The 18,963-nt window shown below is 43.3% G+C and overlaps 3 protein-coding genes across 3 annotated transcripts in view; all 3 read left to right on the top strand.

The window, feature by feature from the left end:
• Nucleotides 1-18,963, top strand: part of LOC115178195 (zinc finger protein 658B-like) — a 1,063,446-nt gene that overhangs the window by 887,444 nt on the left and 157,039 nt on the right. The window lies entirely within an intron of this gene.
• Nucleotides 5,549-10,564, top strand: LOC115178226 (zinc finger protein with KRAB and SCAN domains 1-like). Its single transcript, XM_029739323.1, has 3 exons — nucleotides 5,549-6,097; nucleotides 6,155-6,418; nucleotides 8,757-10,564. The coding sequence occupies exons 1-3, from the start codon at nucleotides 5,953-5,955 to the stop codon at nucleotides 9,275-9,277; spliced, it is 930 nt and encodes a 309-aa protein (XP_029595183.1). The 5' UTR covers nucleotides 5,549-5,952; the 3' UTR covers nucleotides 9,278-10,564.
• On the top strand, nucleotides 11,276-15,188 carry LOC115177884 (zinc finger protein 501-like). Its single transcript, XM_029738881.1, has 3 exons — nucleotides 11,276-11,389; nucleotides 12,744-13,065; nucleotides 14,374-15,188. The coding sequence occupies exons 1-3, from the start codon at nucleotides 11,276-11,278 to the stop codon at nucleotides 15,135-15,137; spliced, it is 1,200 nt and encodes a 399-aa protein (XP_029594741.1). The 3' UTR covers nucleotides 15,138-15,188.

Here is an 18,963-nt window from a genome sequence, read left to right as displayed (position 1 = left end):
AGGGGTAGGGTTGGATACAGGATATGAACCTGGTTTAGGGGTAGGGTTGGATACAGGATATGAACCTGGTTTAGGGGTAGGGTTGGATACAGGATATGAACCTGGTTTAGGGGTAGGGTTGGATACAGGATATGAACCTGGTTTAGGGGTAGGGTTGGATACAGGACATGAACCTGGTTTAGGGGTAGGGTTGGATACAGGATATGAACCTGGTTTAGGGGTAGGGTTGGATACAGGATATGAACCTGGTTTAGGGGTAGGGTTGGATACAGGACATGAACCTGGTTTAGGGGTAGGGTTGGGTACAGGATATGATCCTGGTTTAGGGGTAGGGTTGGATACAGGATATGAACCTGGTTTAGGGGTAGGGTTGGATACAGGATATGAACCTGGTTTAGGGGTAGGGTTTGATACAGGATATGAACCTGGTTTAGTGGTAGGGTTGGGAACAGGATATGAACCTGGTTTAGTGGTAGGGTTGGATACAGGATATGAACCTGGGTTGGGGTTGGATACAGGATATGAACCTGGTTTAGGGGTAGGATTGGATACAGGATATGAACCTGGTTTAGGGGTAGGGTTGGATACAGGATATGAACCTGGTTTAGGGGTAGGGTTGGTTACAGGATATCAACCTGGTTTAGTGGTAGGGTTGGGTACAGGATATGATCCTGGTTTAGGGGTAGGGTTGGATACAGGATATGAACCTGGTTTAGGGGTAGGGTTGGATACAGGATATGAACCTGGTTTAGGGGTAGGGTTGGTTACAGGATATGAACCTGGTTTAGGGGTAGTGTTGGATACAGGATATCAACCTGGTTTAGGGGTAGGGTTGGTTACAGGATATGAACCTGGTTTAGGGGTAGTGTTGGATACAGGATATCAACCTGGTTTAGGGTTGGATACAGGATATCAACCTGGTTTAGGGGTAGGGTGCAATGATGTGCAATGCCAAGCGTCAGCTGCAGTGGGGTAAAGCGTGTAGCCATTGGACTCTGGAGTGATGAATCGCACTTCACCATCTGGCATTCCGACGGACGAATCTGGGTTTGGCGGATGCCAGGAGACCACTACCTGCCCAAATACATAGTGCCAACTGTAAAGTTTGGTGGAGGAGGAATCATTTTCATGGGTTGTTTTTCCAACTTCGTGGCAACAGTTTGGGGAAGGCCCTTTCCTTTTTCAGCATGACAATTCCCCCGTGCACAAAGCGAGGTCCATACAGAAATTGTTTTTTTGAGATCGGTGTGGAAGAACTTGACTGACCTTCACAGAGCCCTGACCTCAACCCCATCAAACACCTTTGGGATGAATTGGAACGACGACTGCGAGCCAGGCCTAATCGCCCAACATCCGTGCCAGACCTCCCTAATGCTCTTTTGGCTGAATGGAAGCAAGTCCCTGCAGCAATGCTCTAACATCTAGTGGAAAGCCTTTCCAGTGGAGGCTGTTATAGCAGCAAAGGGGGGATCAACTCCATATTAATGCACATGATTTTGGAATGAGTTGTTCGACGAGCAGGTGTCCACATACCTTTGGTAAATAGTGTATATATATTTTTTGGCAAGTTAGCTAACTAACTCTTGCTGTTGAATGTATCAGGCATTACAAAAGGAAACCCAGACGAGAGCTGCCCAGAGACGATTGCCTACCAGACGAGATAAATGCCTTCTATGCTTGCTTCGAGGCAAGCAACACTAAACCATACGTTAGAGCACCAGCTGTTCCGGACGACTGTATGATCACACTCTCCGTAGCCGATGTGAGTAAGACAGCATTTCCAAAACTTGGTCCTCTGGATCACAAGGTGTGCACGTTTTGGTTCTTGCCCTTAACACTACACAGCTGATTCAAATTATTAAAGCTTGATGATTAGTTGATTATTTGAATCAACTTTGGAGTGCTAGGGCAAAAACAAAACGTGCACCCCTTGGGGACCCAAGGACTGAGTTTGGGAAACCCTGGAGTAAAACCTTTAAACAGGTTAACATTCACAATGCCGCAGAACCGGATTACCAGAGGCATACTCAGACATTTTCAACCTCTCAGAGACCTGGCAGTGTGGTGCAAGGACAACAGCCTCTCCCTCAATGTGGGCAAGGCAAAGGAGTTGATCATGGACTACAGGAAACGGAGAGTCGAACACGCCCCCAGGGCTGTAGTGGAGAGGGTCGAGAGCTTCAAGTTCCTCGGTGTCCACACACTCACTGGACTCTACCCACACACTCACTGGACTCTACCCACATCATGGTCCAAACACACCAACACAGTCATGAAGATGGCACGACAACACCTATTCCCCCCAGGAGGCTGAAAAGGCATGGGTCCATCAGATCCTCAAAAAGTTCTACATCTGCACCATTGAGAGCATCTTGACTGGCTGCATCACCGCCTGGTACGGCAACTGCTCAGCATCCAACCACAAAATTGCTACAGAGAATGAATCACTGGGGCTGAACTCCCATCCAGGACCTCCAGGCGGTGTCCAAGAAAGGCCCTCAAAATTGTCGAAGACTCCAGCTACGCCAAGTCATAGACCGTTCTCTCTGTTACCGTACGGCAAGCGGTACTGGAGCACCAAGTCTGGGACCAAAATGCTTCTGAACAGCTTCTACCCCCCCAACCCATAAGACTGCTGAACGGTTAATCAAATGGCCACCCGGACTATCTACATTGACCCCCTTTTTTCTACATGTTTTACCTTATTTTATTGCGTTGATTCTCTTGCAGTGACTCTACCCACACACTCACTAGCTTCTACCCACACACTCACTCGCTAGACTCTACCCAAACACTCACTAGACTCTAAACACACACTCACAAGACTAGACACACTCACTAGCTTCTACCCACACACTCACTAGCTTCTACCCACACACTCACTAGCTTCTACCCACACACTCACTAGCTTCTACCCACACACTCACTTGCTAGACTCTACCCAAACACTCACTAGCTTCTACCCACACACTCACTAGCTTCTACCCACACACTCACTTGCTAGACTCTACCCACACACTCACTAGCTTCTACCCACACACTCACTCGCTAGACTCTACCCAAACACTCACTAGACTCTAAACACACACACACTCACAAGACTAGACTATAGCCACATACTCACTAGACTCTACCCAAACACTCACTAGCTTCTACCCACACACTCACTAGCTAGACTCTACCCAAACACTCACTAGCTTCTACCCACACACTCACTAGCTTCTACCCACACACTCACTAGCTAGACTCTACCCAAACACTCACTAGCTTCTACCCACACACTCACTAGCTTCTACCCACACACTCACTAGCTTCTACCCACACACTCACTAGCTTCTACCCACACACTCACTAGCTTCTACCCACACACTCACTAGCTTCTACCCACACACTCACTTGCTAGACTCTACCCAAACACTCACTAGCTTCTACCCACACACTCACTAGCTTCTACCCACACACTCACTTGCTAGACTCTACCTAGACTCTACCCACACACTCACTAGCTTCTACCCACACACTCACTCGCTAGACTCTACCCAAACACTCACTAGACTCTAAACACACACTCACAAGACTAGACTATAGCCACATACTCACTAGACTCTACCCAAACACTCACTAGCTTCTACCCACACACTCACTAGCTAGACTCTACCCAAACACTCACTAGCTTCTACCCACACACTCACTAGCTTCTACCCACACACTCACTAGCTAGACTCTACCCAAACACTCACTAGCTTCTACCCACACACTCACTAGCTTCTACCCACACACTCACTAGCTTCTACCCACACACTCACTAGCTTCTACCCACACACTCACTAGCTTCTACCCACACACTCACTAGCTTCTACCCACACACTCACTAGCTTCTACCCACACACTCACTAGCTTCTACCCACACACTCACTTGCTAGACTCTACCCAAACACTCACTAGCTTCTACCCACACACTCACTAGCTTCTACCCACACACTCACTTGCTAGACTCTACCCAAACACTCACTAGCTTCTACCCACACACTCACTCGCAAGACTCTACCCACACACTCACTAGCTTCTACCCACACACTCACTCGCTAGACTCTACCCAAACACTCACTAGACTCTAAACACACACTCACTAGACTAGACTCTACCCACACACTCACTAGACTCTACCCACACACTCACTAGACTCTACCCACACACTGACTAGACTCTACCCACACACTGACTAGACTCTACCCACACACTCACTAGACTCTACCCACACACTTACTAGACTAGACTCTACCCACACACTTACTAGACTAGACTCTACCCACACACTGACTAGACTATACTCTACCCACACACTGACTAGACTCTACCCACACACTGACTAGACTATACTCTACCCCCACACTGACTATACTCTACCCACACACTGACTAGACTAGACTCTACCCACACACTGACTAGACTAGACTCTACCCACACACTGACTAGACTCTACCCACACACTGACTATACTCTACCCACACACTGACTAGACTCTACCCACACACTGACTAGACTCTACCCACACACTGACTAGACTCTACCCACACACTGACTAGACTCTACCCACACACTGACTATACTCTACCCACACATGGACTAGACTCTACCCACACACTGACTAGACTCTACCCACACACTGACTAGACTCTACCCACACACTGACTATACTCTACCCCCACACTGACTAGACTCTACCCACACACTGACTAGACAAGACTCTACCCACACACTGACTAGACTAGACTCTACCCACACACTGACTGGACTCTACCCACACACTGACTAGACTCTACCCACACACTGACTAGACTCTACCCACACACTCACTAGACTCTACCCACACACTAACTAGACTCTACCCACAGACTGACTAGACTCTACCCACAGAATATCACCTCGTACCCCTGCACATTGACTCAGTTCTGGTACTCCTTGTATATAGCCTCATTATTACCTTGTGCCCCTGCACATTGACTCAGTTCTAGTTCTCCTTGTATATAGCCTCATTATTACCTCTTACCCCTGCACATTGACTCAGTTCTGGTACTCTTTTTATATAGCCTCATTATTATCTCATACTCCTGAATATTGACTTTGTTCTAGATGACGTGTGTTCTCTCTACTAGATGGCGTGTGTTCTCTCTACTAGATGACATGTGTTCTCTCTACTAGATGACATGTGTTCTCTCTACTAGATGACATGTGTTCTCTCTACTAGATGACATGTGTTCTCTCTACTAGATGACATGTGTTCTCTCTACTAGATGACATGTGTTCTCTCTACTAGATGACATGTGTTCTCTCTACTAGATGACATGTGTTCTCTCTACTAGATGACATGTGTTCTCTCTACTAGATGACATGTGTTCTCTCTACTAGATGACATGTGTTCTCTTCACTTACTTCTTACAGCTCTGTAAGCAGAGAACACATGTCATCTAGTTGTTTTGAAATGACTTGTGACATTATTGGCCAGATTAAACAATGTCGTGAATACTTTTCCTAAACTGCGTTACACACTCCAGTCAGCAGATGGCGATGTGCGTCTTTCATGTGAAGCTTCAGGCGTGACGTATCATCCAGTGGACGGGACCGGATAACAACAACACGGTTACTGATTCAACCACATCCGAAGCTCGCTAGCAACATAAAACCTAAACATTGGAGCTCTTTGGACCATTATGTGTGTATAGACATAAGTGTTTTAAACACGTTGTCTGCGTATAAAGTTACTCCATTTCATACTGACGCTGTTAGTCAGCTAGCTGGTTAAAATAGCCTAGCACTAGGCTAGTCGATAATGCGAATTCGCTAACATCTCAGGACTTGAGCTCATTAAATTACTCCCACCCTGCTAAAGAAGAAGCTCATGGCCTGAACATTGTCGTGATAGAGGAAGAGGAGGAATAAGAAGCGTTCAGAATGAAAGAAGAGGAGAAGGCTGTCACAGTGAAAGAAGAAGAAGGTTTTGGAGTAAATGAGGCGATGTATGTTACAGTGAAAGAAGAGGACGCCGTTTTTAGATTGAAGGAGGAGATTACTGTCACAATGAAAGGAGAGGAAGAAGGTTTCAGGGTGGAAGAGGAGGAGAACATGACTGTCACAGTGAAAGAGGAGGAAGAAGGTTTCAGGGTGGAAGAGGAGGAGAAGGACATGACTATCACAGTGAAAGAGGAGGAAGAAGGTTTCAGGGTGAAAGAGGAGGAGAAGGACATGACTATCACAGTGAAAGGAGAGGAAGAAGGTTTCAGGGTGGAAGATGATGTTTTAGTGAAGGAAGAAGAGGACATTTTTGGAGTGAAAGAGGAGGAGGAAGCTTTGAGAGTGAAAGATGAGGGGGAGGATGATGATGAAGAGAAGGGGGAGACTGGAGATCTGATTAACACTAGTGAGTACTGTCTTAAAAACAGGGGCATAAACTATGCAGTTGTTGATCCAAAGTTTGGTTTTAGAGGGCTATTCTACTGAAGTTCTACACTCAAATAATTTTATTCTGTACAGTAGGAATTGTTAAAGCTATAAAGACTGGAGGGTGCACCAAAAAACGGTTAACGATGGATCAAATGCTTCCCTCCTAGCCCGATATTGGACTACAGGAGTCTAACGTCACTCCTTAGACCAAGGACCTAACATGTTCTGTTTGAAGGGGGAATTGGCTTTGGAAGCCAAAACAGCCAAATACTCCCGTATTTATTTTGATTCCAATTGTAAATCGATTCCAATTGCGGTACGGTTCTAGAAACCTAAATCTCTCTTTTGTCATATCACATCAAAAATTATTTCACAAATTCAAAATGACTGTACACCAGTGGAGGCTGCTGATGGGAGGACGACTCATTGCAGTGGCTGGAATGGAGTCAATGGAGAGTGGTATCAACCACATGGAAACCACGTCTTTGATGTGTTTGATGCCGTTCCATTTGACTCCATTCCAGCCATTACTATGAGCCGTCCTCCCATCAGCAGCCTCCACTTGCTGTACACTGCAGCCGACAGTAAGAGTCCAATGACTCTTATGTGTAATGGAATGGAACTGAGTCATGATCATATGACTCTTATGTGTAATGGAATGGAACGTAAACAATGGATCAGATTTGTGTTTAGCAGATTTTCTTTTTGCGGGTGTAGCGAAATGCTGGCATTTAGGATATATTTTTCTGTTATGTTCAGCTCATATTGTCTCCTGCTACTGTCCTCTCTTCCACTGACATACTGTTATGTTCAGCTCATAGTGTCTCCTGTTACTGTCCTCTCTTCCACTGACATACTGTTATGTTCAGCTCATAGTGTCTCCTGTTACTGTCCTCTCTTCCACTGACATACTGTTATGTTCAGCTCATAGTGTCTCCTGTTACTGTCCTCTCTTCCACTGACATACTGTTATGTTCAGCTCATAGTGTCTCCTGTTACTGTCCTCTCTTCCACTGACATACTGTTATGTTCAGCTCATAGCTGTTTTCTTAGTCTTTCTGTTGTCTGGTGGTCAAAACAAGATTGTTAAAACAGTCTGAGTTTAGACAACCTCTGCCTCTCTCTCTCTCTCTCCCTTTCTCTCTGTTAAAACAGTCTAGACAACCTCTCCCTCTCTCCCTTTCTCTCTGTTAAAACAGTCTGTCTAGACAACCTGTCTCTCTCTCTCTCCCTTTCTCTCTGTCTGCCTCTCTCTTGGTACAGTGGTTTGTGAAAGTATTCACCCCCCTTGGCATTTTTCTTATTTTGTTGCCTACAACCTTTTTTATTGTGAAACAAACAAGAAACAAGACAGAAAAGCTGAAAACTTGAGCGTGCATAACTATTCACCCCCCCCAAAAAAGTCTATACTTTATAGAGCCACCTTTCTCAGCAATTACAGCTGCAAGTCTCTTGGGGTATGTCTCTATAAGCTTGGCACAGAGTACTTTCTTCCATATGTTTGGGGAGTCTCCCACATGCCTTTTGGCAAACACCAAATATGCTTGCTTATTTTTTTCTTTAAGCAATGGCTTTTTTTCTGCCCACTCTCCCGTAAAGCCCAGCTCTGTGGAGTATACGGCTTAAAGTGGTCCTATGGACAGCTATTCCAATCTCCGCTGTGGAGCTTTGCAGCTCCTTCAAGGTTTTCTTTGGTCTCTTTGTTGCCTCTCTGATTAATGCCCTCCTTGCCTGGTCGGTGAGTTTTGGTGGGCGGCCCTCTCTTGGCAAGTTTGTTGTGGTGCCATATTCTTTCCATTTTTTAATAATGGATTTAATGGTTAATGGTGTTGTATACTCTGGGGCCTATCAGAACAGGTGTGTGTATATATATATATATATATATATATATATATATATATGATCATTTGACACTTAGATTGCACACAGGTGGACTTTATTTAACTAATTATGTGACTTCTGAATGTAATTTATTACACCATATCTTATTTAGGGGCTTCATAGCATGAATACATATGCACGCACCACTTTTCAGTTTTTTCTTTTTGAAATATAATTTGAATAATTTTTTGAAACAAGTTATTTGTTTTTCATTTCACTTCAACAATTTGGACTATTTTGTGTATGTCCATTACATGAAATCCAAACAAAAATCTATTTAAATTACAGGTTGTAATGCAACAAAATAAGAAGGCACTGTATATGGTATACCGCCAAAGTCTAGTTGGGATTAAACCTCATCGGAAGACAGTTTGATCAAGTGGAGGTTTTATTCATGTCTCTGTTTAACCAAATACTCTGTTTGTCTTTGGCAGAAGAGAGACCAGACACTCACTCTGACGGCAGGAAGAGACCTTCGGGGGAACCAGACCCAGAGACGCCCAAACCAGCAAGACAACACCACTGCTCCCATTGTGGAAAGAGTTTTACCCGGTTATGGGACAGGAAAATACATGAGAGAATACACTCTGGAGTGAAGCCTTACCACTGCTCAGACTGTGGAAAGAGATTTACCCAGCTAGGGCACCTAAAAAAACATAAGAGAACACACACTGGTGAGAAGCCCTACCAATGCTCCCAGTGCGGAAAGAGTTTTAACCAGTTAGGGGCCCTAAAAACGCATGAGAGAATACATACAGGAGAAAAGCCGTACCAATGCTCCCAATGTGAAAAGAGATTTACCCAGTTAGGTACCCTGAAAGAGCATGAATTAAAACACACAAAGACTCAGGAGAAGACATACCACTGCTCTCATTGTGGAAAGACATTTTCCCAGTCAGAGGACCTGAAATCACATGAGAGAATAGCGAGGCTGTGTTCCGACTTATGTTTTTGACTGAGAATTTGTGTCTTTGTTCATGCTAGACGCTGTTCATCACATTTGTCGGTTGCTGACTGATAATAAAAGAGCGTTTGTGGATCTTGACCCGTTGGGACGTAGACAGTTTCTGAAGACAAATGAATAATGTCAGTCAAAAGTATTTTATAGTTCTTCCAGAGGGGGCAGTAACTGTCAGTGTACTTGACCTCTGATTCGTCGAGCTTCAGGTCAGTCATTGTGAAAGAAGGTGTGGTTGGTTGCATTTTACAAAGGCCCTGATCTATTTTCCACTAATTGGTCTTATGACCAATCACATCAGATCTTTTTTTCAGAGCTGATCTGAGTGGTCAAAAGAATCAAAATTAGTGGATTTTTTTGAATTTGGAATTCTGTGTAACCACAGCCCTTGAGTAAGATTCTGTTCATAAATAATTATATAAAAATAAATAATTATATCCATAACTTTCTGTACCTTCTTTGTGCAGTCATAAAACCTATTTCAATGTTCATGAAATTTCCTTGGGGTTCCATTTGACATGGTAATAACCACATATTTATCATTGCTGGGAAGTATCTGAAATTCATTACACAGAACATAGTGAAAGGCATAACTACACAATCATTAATTTGTTACATTCGATATCCGAATGTCTGTCACTCTGTGTCCTTGGTAAAATATGATTTGTCAGATTATTGGTTAATTAGCAGTCTGGTGGTCCCTTGGGCTTGTAAGTAAGCATTTCACTGTAATGTCTACACCTGTTGTATTCGGCGCATGTGACTAATACGATTTGATTTGGGTAATCCAGGGCCTACGCTCTGCAACATCTCTTTGTTGTGCAAAAGTTTAAGATTAACATTTAAAATGTGTATTTTGTTTTGATGATGAACTTTGATTGGATACAAGTATAAACTCTCACCTTTTAATAACAGAACACATGATCTGAGGATCACATGATCGCTCTCCTGAAACGTCTTACCACCGTAAAGCTATCAATTCTTCCGCACTAGTGGGGACACTTCAGGCTTCAGAGTTTCACACATTCCCCTTGTGCACCATATAGCAAACAAGATGTATTGGAAATGTATATAAAAGATGTTTGGTTGATTTATGATTAGAGAGAAAGAAACATTGAATTATTTAGAGATGCGTATGGAAACTGTATGGAAATGCTTTAATGGTTATGGTGATACCTAATGGGCTTCTGTGGTTTACCTTTATAATAGCTGTAGACTTGAACTGAACATGTAAAGTGTTGTTTCATGACCTGAAATAAATGATACCAAAATGTTCCATATGCACAAAAAGCTTATTTCTCTCACATTTTGTGCACAAATTTGTTTACATCCCTGTTAGTGAGCATTTTTCCAATGCCAAGAAAATCCATCCACCCGACAGGTGTGTCATATCAAGAAGCTGATTAAACAGGTGCACCTTGTGCTGGGGACAATACAAGGCCACTCTAAAATGTGCAGTTTTGTCACACAACACAATGCCACAGATTTCTCAAGTTTTGAGGGAGCGTGCAATTAGCATGCGGACTGCAGGAATGTCCACCAGGGCTGTTGCCAGAGAATTTAATGTTAACTTCTCTACCATAAGCCGCCTCCAATGTTGTTTTAGAGAATTTGTCAGTACGTCCAACTGGCCAAACAACCGCAGATCATGTGCCAGCCCAGGACCTCCAAATCTGGCTTCGTCACCTGCGGGATCATCTGAGACCAGCCACCTGGACAGCTGATGAAACTGAGGAGTATTTCTGTCTGTAATAAAGCCCTTTTGTGTGGAAAAACTCATTCTGATTGGCTGGGCCTGGCTCCCCAGTGGGTGGCCCACCCATGGTTGCACCCCTGCCCATAGATTAGGCCCTAATAAATGTATTTCAACTGACTGAGTTCCTTATCTGAACTGTAACAAAGTAAAATAGTTGTTGCATGTTGCATTTATATTTTTGTTCAGTATAGCTAGACAGGGCATCATTGTATCTTTCTCATTATGGCATCTATGAGAGCATGGGCAGAGCCATTGAGGCCATCTCCGTTTTGAATGAGTTGGTCTTCCACTACTTCTATGAATTGGTAAACAAACTGAAAGGGTACATCCTGCCCCCTAGAGGGTTTCAGCAGGTACACTGGCAGAAAGTAAGTATAATTAATTGGCTGATCCCTCTTGATGACCTGGATGGAATCATGTGATCCTTCCTTAACCCATAGGAAGTCCCATCCAGTTGACTACTTCAAAATGGTGAAAGTCCTTAGCGCTGCTCATGCTAACACAGACTATCTATCGCAATGAGAATAGCCCACGCTAAAACAGAGTTTTGGCCACTAGAGTCCTCTATCTCAATGAGAATAGCCCATGCTAAAACAGAGTTTTGGCCACTAGAGTCCTCTATCCATCTCTATGAGAATAGCATTGAGGGTTGTGGGTAAGATTGACGCCACGACACTAATTAGGACAGGGAATTGGAGCAACAACAACCTCTGATCTTATCGATAGAAAAGTGTATGGAACTAAACCTGTATTTGGCGTCCATGGAGTGTCTTCGAGTTTAGGAAGCAACCTTTAGCCAATACTTTGAGTATAAACCCTTCAATGTTGTCCAAAATATGATTTGAATATTTTCAAAATCTAAAATGAAAAAATAGAATTTGCATTTTGTTGAGTCTAACGTTCAAACCACTTGAATTTGATTTGATTTGGAAAATTAATTTGATATGGTATATGATTTTGATTTTTCCAAATGTATTGGATTTGATATATATATATATATATATATATATATATATATATATATATATATATATATATATACCTTGAGAACTCTTGAATTTAAGTTGTTTCAATTGCTTAATTTGTGTAGTAGTCATCAAGCTAAAGGTGCATGAAAATATGATGACTTTTATATTTTTATCTGAGTAAAAATAAAATGAATCTATAAGAAATTGCCTTAAAGTATGTTTTAAATTATCACTCGTGAAAATTCTGAACTAATCATTCATCACAGTTTCCTTTGTATGTCTTTATATAAAATATTATTTAATGAATAAAATGAAAATAAAAATGTTCATCAACTGCGTTACCAACTCCAGTTAGCAGATGACGATATCCGCCTTTAATGAGATGTTGTAAATGTGACGTATAATCTAGTGGACGGGACCGGACGGGACGCTTCTTCAACAACATGGCTACTGATTCAACCACCTCGGTAGCCTGCATAAAACCGATACATTAAAGCGCTTTAGACGTTTCAGTTAGTTTAAAACACATTTATGTCGTATCTAGTTACCCTTAATTTCTATATTTATGTTTTTGTTAGTCATCTAGATGGATGGTTCAATTAGCAGTAGCCTAGAAGCTAATGAATGATTGCTAGCTAACGTTACCTCGCTAACATCCCCGACCATGAGTTCACTAAGCTACTCCCCACCTGCTAAAGAAGCGGAGGTCTGCTGGACGGAGAAAGAAGCTCCCGTGAAAGAGGAAGAGGAGGCTATCACAGTTAAACAAGAAGTAGAGGATGAGGCTGTTACAGTTAAACAAGAAGTAGAGGGTGAAGCTGTTGGAGTGAAAGAAGAGGAAGAAGCTTTCAGAGTAAAAGAGGAGGTGGATGTTACTGTGGAGGAAGAGAAACAAGACGGTGCCGCTTTGGGAGCGAAAGAGGAGGAATTGACTGTCACAGTGAAAGAAGAAGACCTTTTCAGAGTGAAAGAGGAGGATGCCGTCTTTGGCGTGAAGGAGGAGGGGGAGATTACGGTCACGTGGGAGGAGGACGAAGAGATTGGAGATATAATTAACACCAGTGAGTACCGTCTCAAAAACACAAGTAAAAACTATGCAGTTGTTAAACTATTGTGTGGTTTTACTGAAGTTATATACTTTAATATGTTGTTCTGTACTGTAGAAATGGTTAAAGCTACACTGTCAGATAGTGTACACCATCAAACAGAGGGCCGTTAACAATTGGTCAATCCATCCAATGACATTGATCAAAATACTGTAGTCCTCATTATCTATTATTATAGTGCTCTGCTCAGCCTATAAACATGACATTATCTATTATTATAGAGCTCTGCTCAGCCTAAAGACATGACATTATCTATTATTATAGAGCTCTGATCAGCCTATAAACATGACATTATCTATTATTATAGAGCTCTGTTCAGCCTATAAACATGACATTATCTATTATTATAGAGCTCTGCTCAGCCTATAAACATGACATTATCTATTATTATAGAGCTCTGATCAGCCTATAAACATGACATGATCTATTATTGTAGAGCTCTGCTCAGCCTATGAACATGACATTATCTATTATTATAGAGATCTGATCAGCCTATAAACATGACATGATCTATTATTGTAGAGCTCTGCTCAGCCTATGAACATGACATTATCTATTATTGTAGAGCTCTGCTCAGCCTATGAACATGACATTATCTATTATTATAGAGATCTGATCAGCCTATAAACATGACATGATCTATTATTGTAGAGCTCTGCTCAGCCTGTAACCATGACATTATCTATTATTATAGAGCTCTGGACAGCCTATAAACATGACATGATCTATTATTATAGAGCTCTGGACAGCCTATAAACATGACATGATCTATTATTGTAGAGCTCTGCTCAGTCTATGAACATGACATTATCTATTATTATAGAGCTCTGCTCAGCCTATGAACATGACATTATCTATTATTATAGAGCTCTGCTCAGCCTATGAACATGACATTATCTATTATTATAGAGCTCTGCTCAGCCTATGAACATGACATTATCTATTATTATAGAGCTCTGATCAGCCTATAAACATGACATGATCTATTATTATAGAGCTCTGCTCAGCCATAAAACATGACATTATCTATTATTATAGAGCTCTGCTCAGCCTATAAACATGACATTCCATGAAAGCAGATTAGATTTGAAGCTCTACATCATTATTATTATTATTATTATTATTATAGCAGCCACCAAGTTTTTCTTTAAATGAGGATACATTTCTGGATTAAAACTCACAGGAAGACAGTTTTATCATGTTCTGGTTTCATTCTGGTCTCTGATTAGTAGTTAATGAAATACTATTTTTTGTCTTTAGCAGGAGAAAGACCAGACACTCACTCTGACAGCAGGAAGAGTCCTTCAGGGGAACCAGACCCAGAGACATCCAAACCAGTGAGACGACACCACTGCTCCCAGTGTGGAAAGAGTTTTACTAAGTTACGGAATCTAAAAGAGCATGAGAGGACACACACAGGAGAAAAGCCTTTCCAATGTTCTCAGTGTGGAAAGAGTTTTACCGTGTTAACTAACCTGAAAAGGCATGAGAGAATACACACCGGAGAAAAGCCTTACCAATGTTCCCAATGTGAAAAGAGTTTTACCGTGTTAGTTAACCTGAAAAGACATGAGAGAATACACACAGGAGAAAAGCCTTACCAATGTTCTCAATGTGGTAAGAGTTTTACCCAGTTAAGGTCCCTGAAAAGACATGAGAGAGTACACTCTGGAGAGAAGCCTTATCACTGTTCCCATTGTGGAAGGAGTTTTAGGTCGTCTGCAAACATGAAGGAGCATGAGAGGACACACACAGGAGAAAAGCCTTTCCAATGCTCCCATTGTGGAAAGAGTTTTACCCATCTAGTGAGCCTGAAAAGACATGAGAGAATGCACACAGGAGAAATGCCCTATCAATGCTCCCATTGTGGAAAGAGTTTTTCCCAATCAGCAAAACTGAAAAGACATAAAAGAATGCACACTGGAGAGAAGCCTTTCCAATGCTCCCATTGTGGAAAGAGTTTTACCCAATCAGGGGGCCTGAAAAAACATGAGATAAAGAAGAAGCTATGTTCTTTATGTTCTTGACTGAGAATGTGTTTTTGTTAATGACAACTTCAATAAAACCTAATAAAAATATCTTTGTGTGTTGTTTTTTTACAATCTCAATACTTTAATTGAATACAGAGTACCTCAGTTTTTATGTATACGTTCTCTGTGGATGGAGTGGAACATTAAATATAGAGTCCTGGACAGAGTCTGCTACATCAGTCACGGTGGATGGAACATTAAATATAGAGTCCTGGACAGAGTCTTGTCCATCAGTCACTGTGGATGGAGTGGAACATTAAATATAGAGTCCTGGACAGAGTCTTGTCCATCAGTCACGGTGGATGGAGTGGAACATTAAATATAGAGTCCTGGACAGAGTCTGCTACATCAGTAGATGGAGTGGAACATTAAATATAGAGTCCTGGACAGAGTCTTGTCCATCAGTCGCTGTGGATGGAGTGGAACAGAGACACAGCTCCTTGATATGTTGCCAGAGCTCCTCTTCAGCTGTGATATAATAGTTTTATTATGTACATTAAACTAGACTTGGGTTTCACAGTTTGTCTTTGTCGTAGTGATAAACTTTGTCTCAGGGTGGGTCGTTGACCAGCTCCATTATTGAAATAGTTAATCGATATCAAATAAAGATGGATTGTTTGAAGAAATTACAAATGCTCTCTAACTTGATTCGAATTTCCACGACACTGCTCGGGCCATGAAAATCCTTTCATGAAGCTCCTTTTTAAGGACTACGAGATTCAGCACTCGGCGGTCCCGTTCTGTGAGCTTGTGTGTCCTACCACTTCGTAGCTGAGCCGTTTTTGCTCCTAGACTTTTCCACTACACAATAACAGCACTTACAGTTGACAGCTCTAGCAGGGCAGAAATTTGACGAACTGACTTGTTGGAAAGGTGGCATCGTATGACGGTGTCACGTAGAAACTCACTGAGCTCTTCAGGAAGGCCATTCTGCCACCTATGTTTGTCTATGGAGATTGCATAGCTGTGTGCTCGATTTCATATACCTGTGAGAATGTCCTGTGGACAGATGAGAGCAAGTTAGAGCTTTTTGGTAAAGCATACCATCTCTGTGTTTACAGAAAATACAGTCAAACATGGAGGAGGTTCAGTGATGTTTGGGGGTTTCTTTACTGCCTCTGACACTGGGTGGCTTGAACGTGTGCATGGTATCATGGAATCAGGGGAAACCAGTGTCAGAAAACTGGGTCTCCGTCAAAGGTCATGGGTCTTCCTGCAGGACAATGACCCCAAACACACTTCAAAAAGCACCCAGAAACGGTTGAAGACAAAACACTGGACTGTTCTGAAGTGTCCAGCAGTGAGTCCAGATCTAAATCACATTGAAAACTGGTGGAGAGATCTGAACACAGCAGTTGGTAGAAGGCGCACTTAAAATCTGGGACAACTGGAGCAGTTTGCACAAGAGGAGTGGGCCAAACTGCCAGGACCGAGGAGCAGGAAGCTCATCGATGGTTATAGGAAGTGCTTGATTGCAGTTAGGCTGTGCTACCAAATATTACATCTAGGGTATCAATAATTTTGTCAAAATGTCTGTTTATTTTCTGATTTAAATGGATAATATTAAGTTCTGAATCAAAAACAAAGGTTCTGTGGAGACCAAATACTTTGGTCAATTTCAATTTATTTTTTGGGGAAAATTGTATAAGAAATCTGTAGGAAAACAACATTTTCCCACAGGGCCCCTTTCCTTCACACAGGACACTTCTTCAGGCACCACTACACCACTGCATAGGGCCAATGGGAAGACAGCAGTCACACACAGCATGATGTTAAAGCACCACTACACCACTGCATAGGGCCAATGGGAAGACAGCAGTCACACACAGCACGATGTTAAAGCACCACTACACCACTGCATAGGGCCAATGGGAAGACAGCAGTCACACACAGCATGATGTTAAAGCACCACTACACCACTGCATAGGGCCAATGGGAAGACAGCAGTCACACACAGCATGATGTTAAAGCGCCACTACACCACTGCATAGGGCCGATGGGAAGACAGCAGTCACACACAGCATGATGTTAAAGCACCACTACACCACTGCATAGGGCCGATGGGAAGACAGCAGTCACACACAGCATGATGTTAAAGCACCACTACACCACTGCATAGGGCCAATGGGAAGACAGCAGTCACACACAGCGTGATGTTAAAGCACCACTACACCACTGCATAGGGCCAATGGGAAGACAGCAGTCACACACAGCGTGATGTTAAAGCACCACTACACCACTGCATAGGGCCAATGGGAAGACAGCAGTCACACACAGCATGATGTTAAAGCGCCACTACACCACTGCATAGGGCCAATGGGAAGACAGCAGTCACACACAGCGTGATGTTAAAGCACCACTACACCACTGCATAGGGCCAATGGGAAGACAGCAGTCACACACAGCATGATGTTAAAGCACCACTACACCACTGCATAGGGCCGATGGGAAGACAGCAGTCACACACAGCATGATGTTAAAGCACCACTACACCACTGCATAGGGCCAATGGGAAGACAGCAGTCACACACAGCGTGATGTTAAAGCACCACTACACCACTGCATAGGGCCAATGGGAAGACAGCAGTCACACACAGCGTGATGTTAAAGCGCCACTACACCACTGCATAGGGCCGATGGGAAGACAGCAGTCACACACAGCGTGATGTTAAAGCACCACTACACCACTGCATAGGGCCAATGGGAAGACAGCAGTCACACACAGCATGATGTTAAAGCGCCACTACACCACTGCATAGGGCCAATGGGAAGACAGCAGTCACACACAGCATGATGTTAAAGCGCCACTACACCACTGCATAGGGCCAATGGGAAGACAGCAGTCACACACAGCATGATGTTAAAGCGCCACTACCCCACTGCATAGGGCCAATGGGAAGACAGCAGTCACACACAGCATGATGTTAAAGCACCACTACACCACTGCATAGGGCCGATGGGAAGACAGCAGTCACACACAGCATGATGTTAAAGCACCACTACACCACTGCATAGGGCCAATGGGAAGACAGCAGTCACACACAGCATGATGTTAAAGCGCCACTACACCACTGCATAGGGCCAATGGGAAGACAGCAGTCACACACAGCATGATGTTAAAGCGCCACTACACCACTGCATAGGGCCAATGGGAAGACAGCAGTCACACACAGCATGATGTTAAAGCACCACTACACCACTGCATAGGGCCAATGGGAAGACAGCAGTCACACACAGCGTGATGTTAAAGCACCACTACACCACTGCATAGGGCCAATGGGAAGACAGCAGTCACACACAGCGTGATGTTAAAGCGCCACTACACCACTGCATAGGGCCGATGGGAAGACAGCAGTCACACACAGCATGATGTTAAAGCACCACTACACCACTGCATAGGGCCAATGGGAAGACAGCAGTCACACACAGCATGATGTTAAAGCGCCACTACACCACTGCATAGGGCCAATGGGAAGACAGCAGTCACACACAGCATGATGTTAAAGCGCCACTACACCACTGCATAGGGCCAATGGGAAGACAGCAGTCACACACAGCATGATGTTAAAGCGCCACTACCCCACTGCATAGGGCCAATGGGAAGACAGCAGTCACACACAGCATGATGTTAAAGCACCACTACACCACTGCATAGGGCCGATGGGAAGACAGCAGTCACACACAGCATGATGTTAAAGCACCACTACACCACTGCATAGGGCCGATGGGAAGACAGCAGTCACACACAGCATGATGTTATTAAAGGATAAGCAGTCCATTCACTCTGACATAATAAGCCAGTAGGTCCCAATCATACGAATAC

This window comes from Salmo trutta, chromosome 38 (genome assembly GCF_901001165.1).
Source record: "Salmo trutta chromosome 38, fSalTru1.1, whole genome shotgun sequence".
Classification (NCBI taxonomy): domain Eukaryota; kingdom Metazoa; phylum Chordata; class Actinopteri; order Salmoniformes; family Salmonidae; genus Salmo; species Salmo trutta.
The sequence above is the reverse complement of the archived record's forward strand: the minus strand, read 5'-3'. Positions and strand labels throughout refer to the sequence as shown.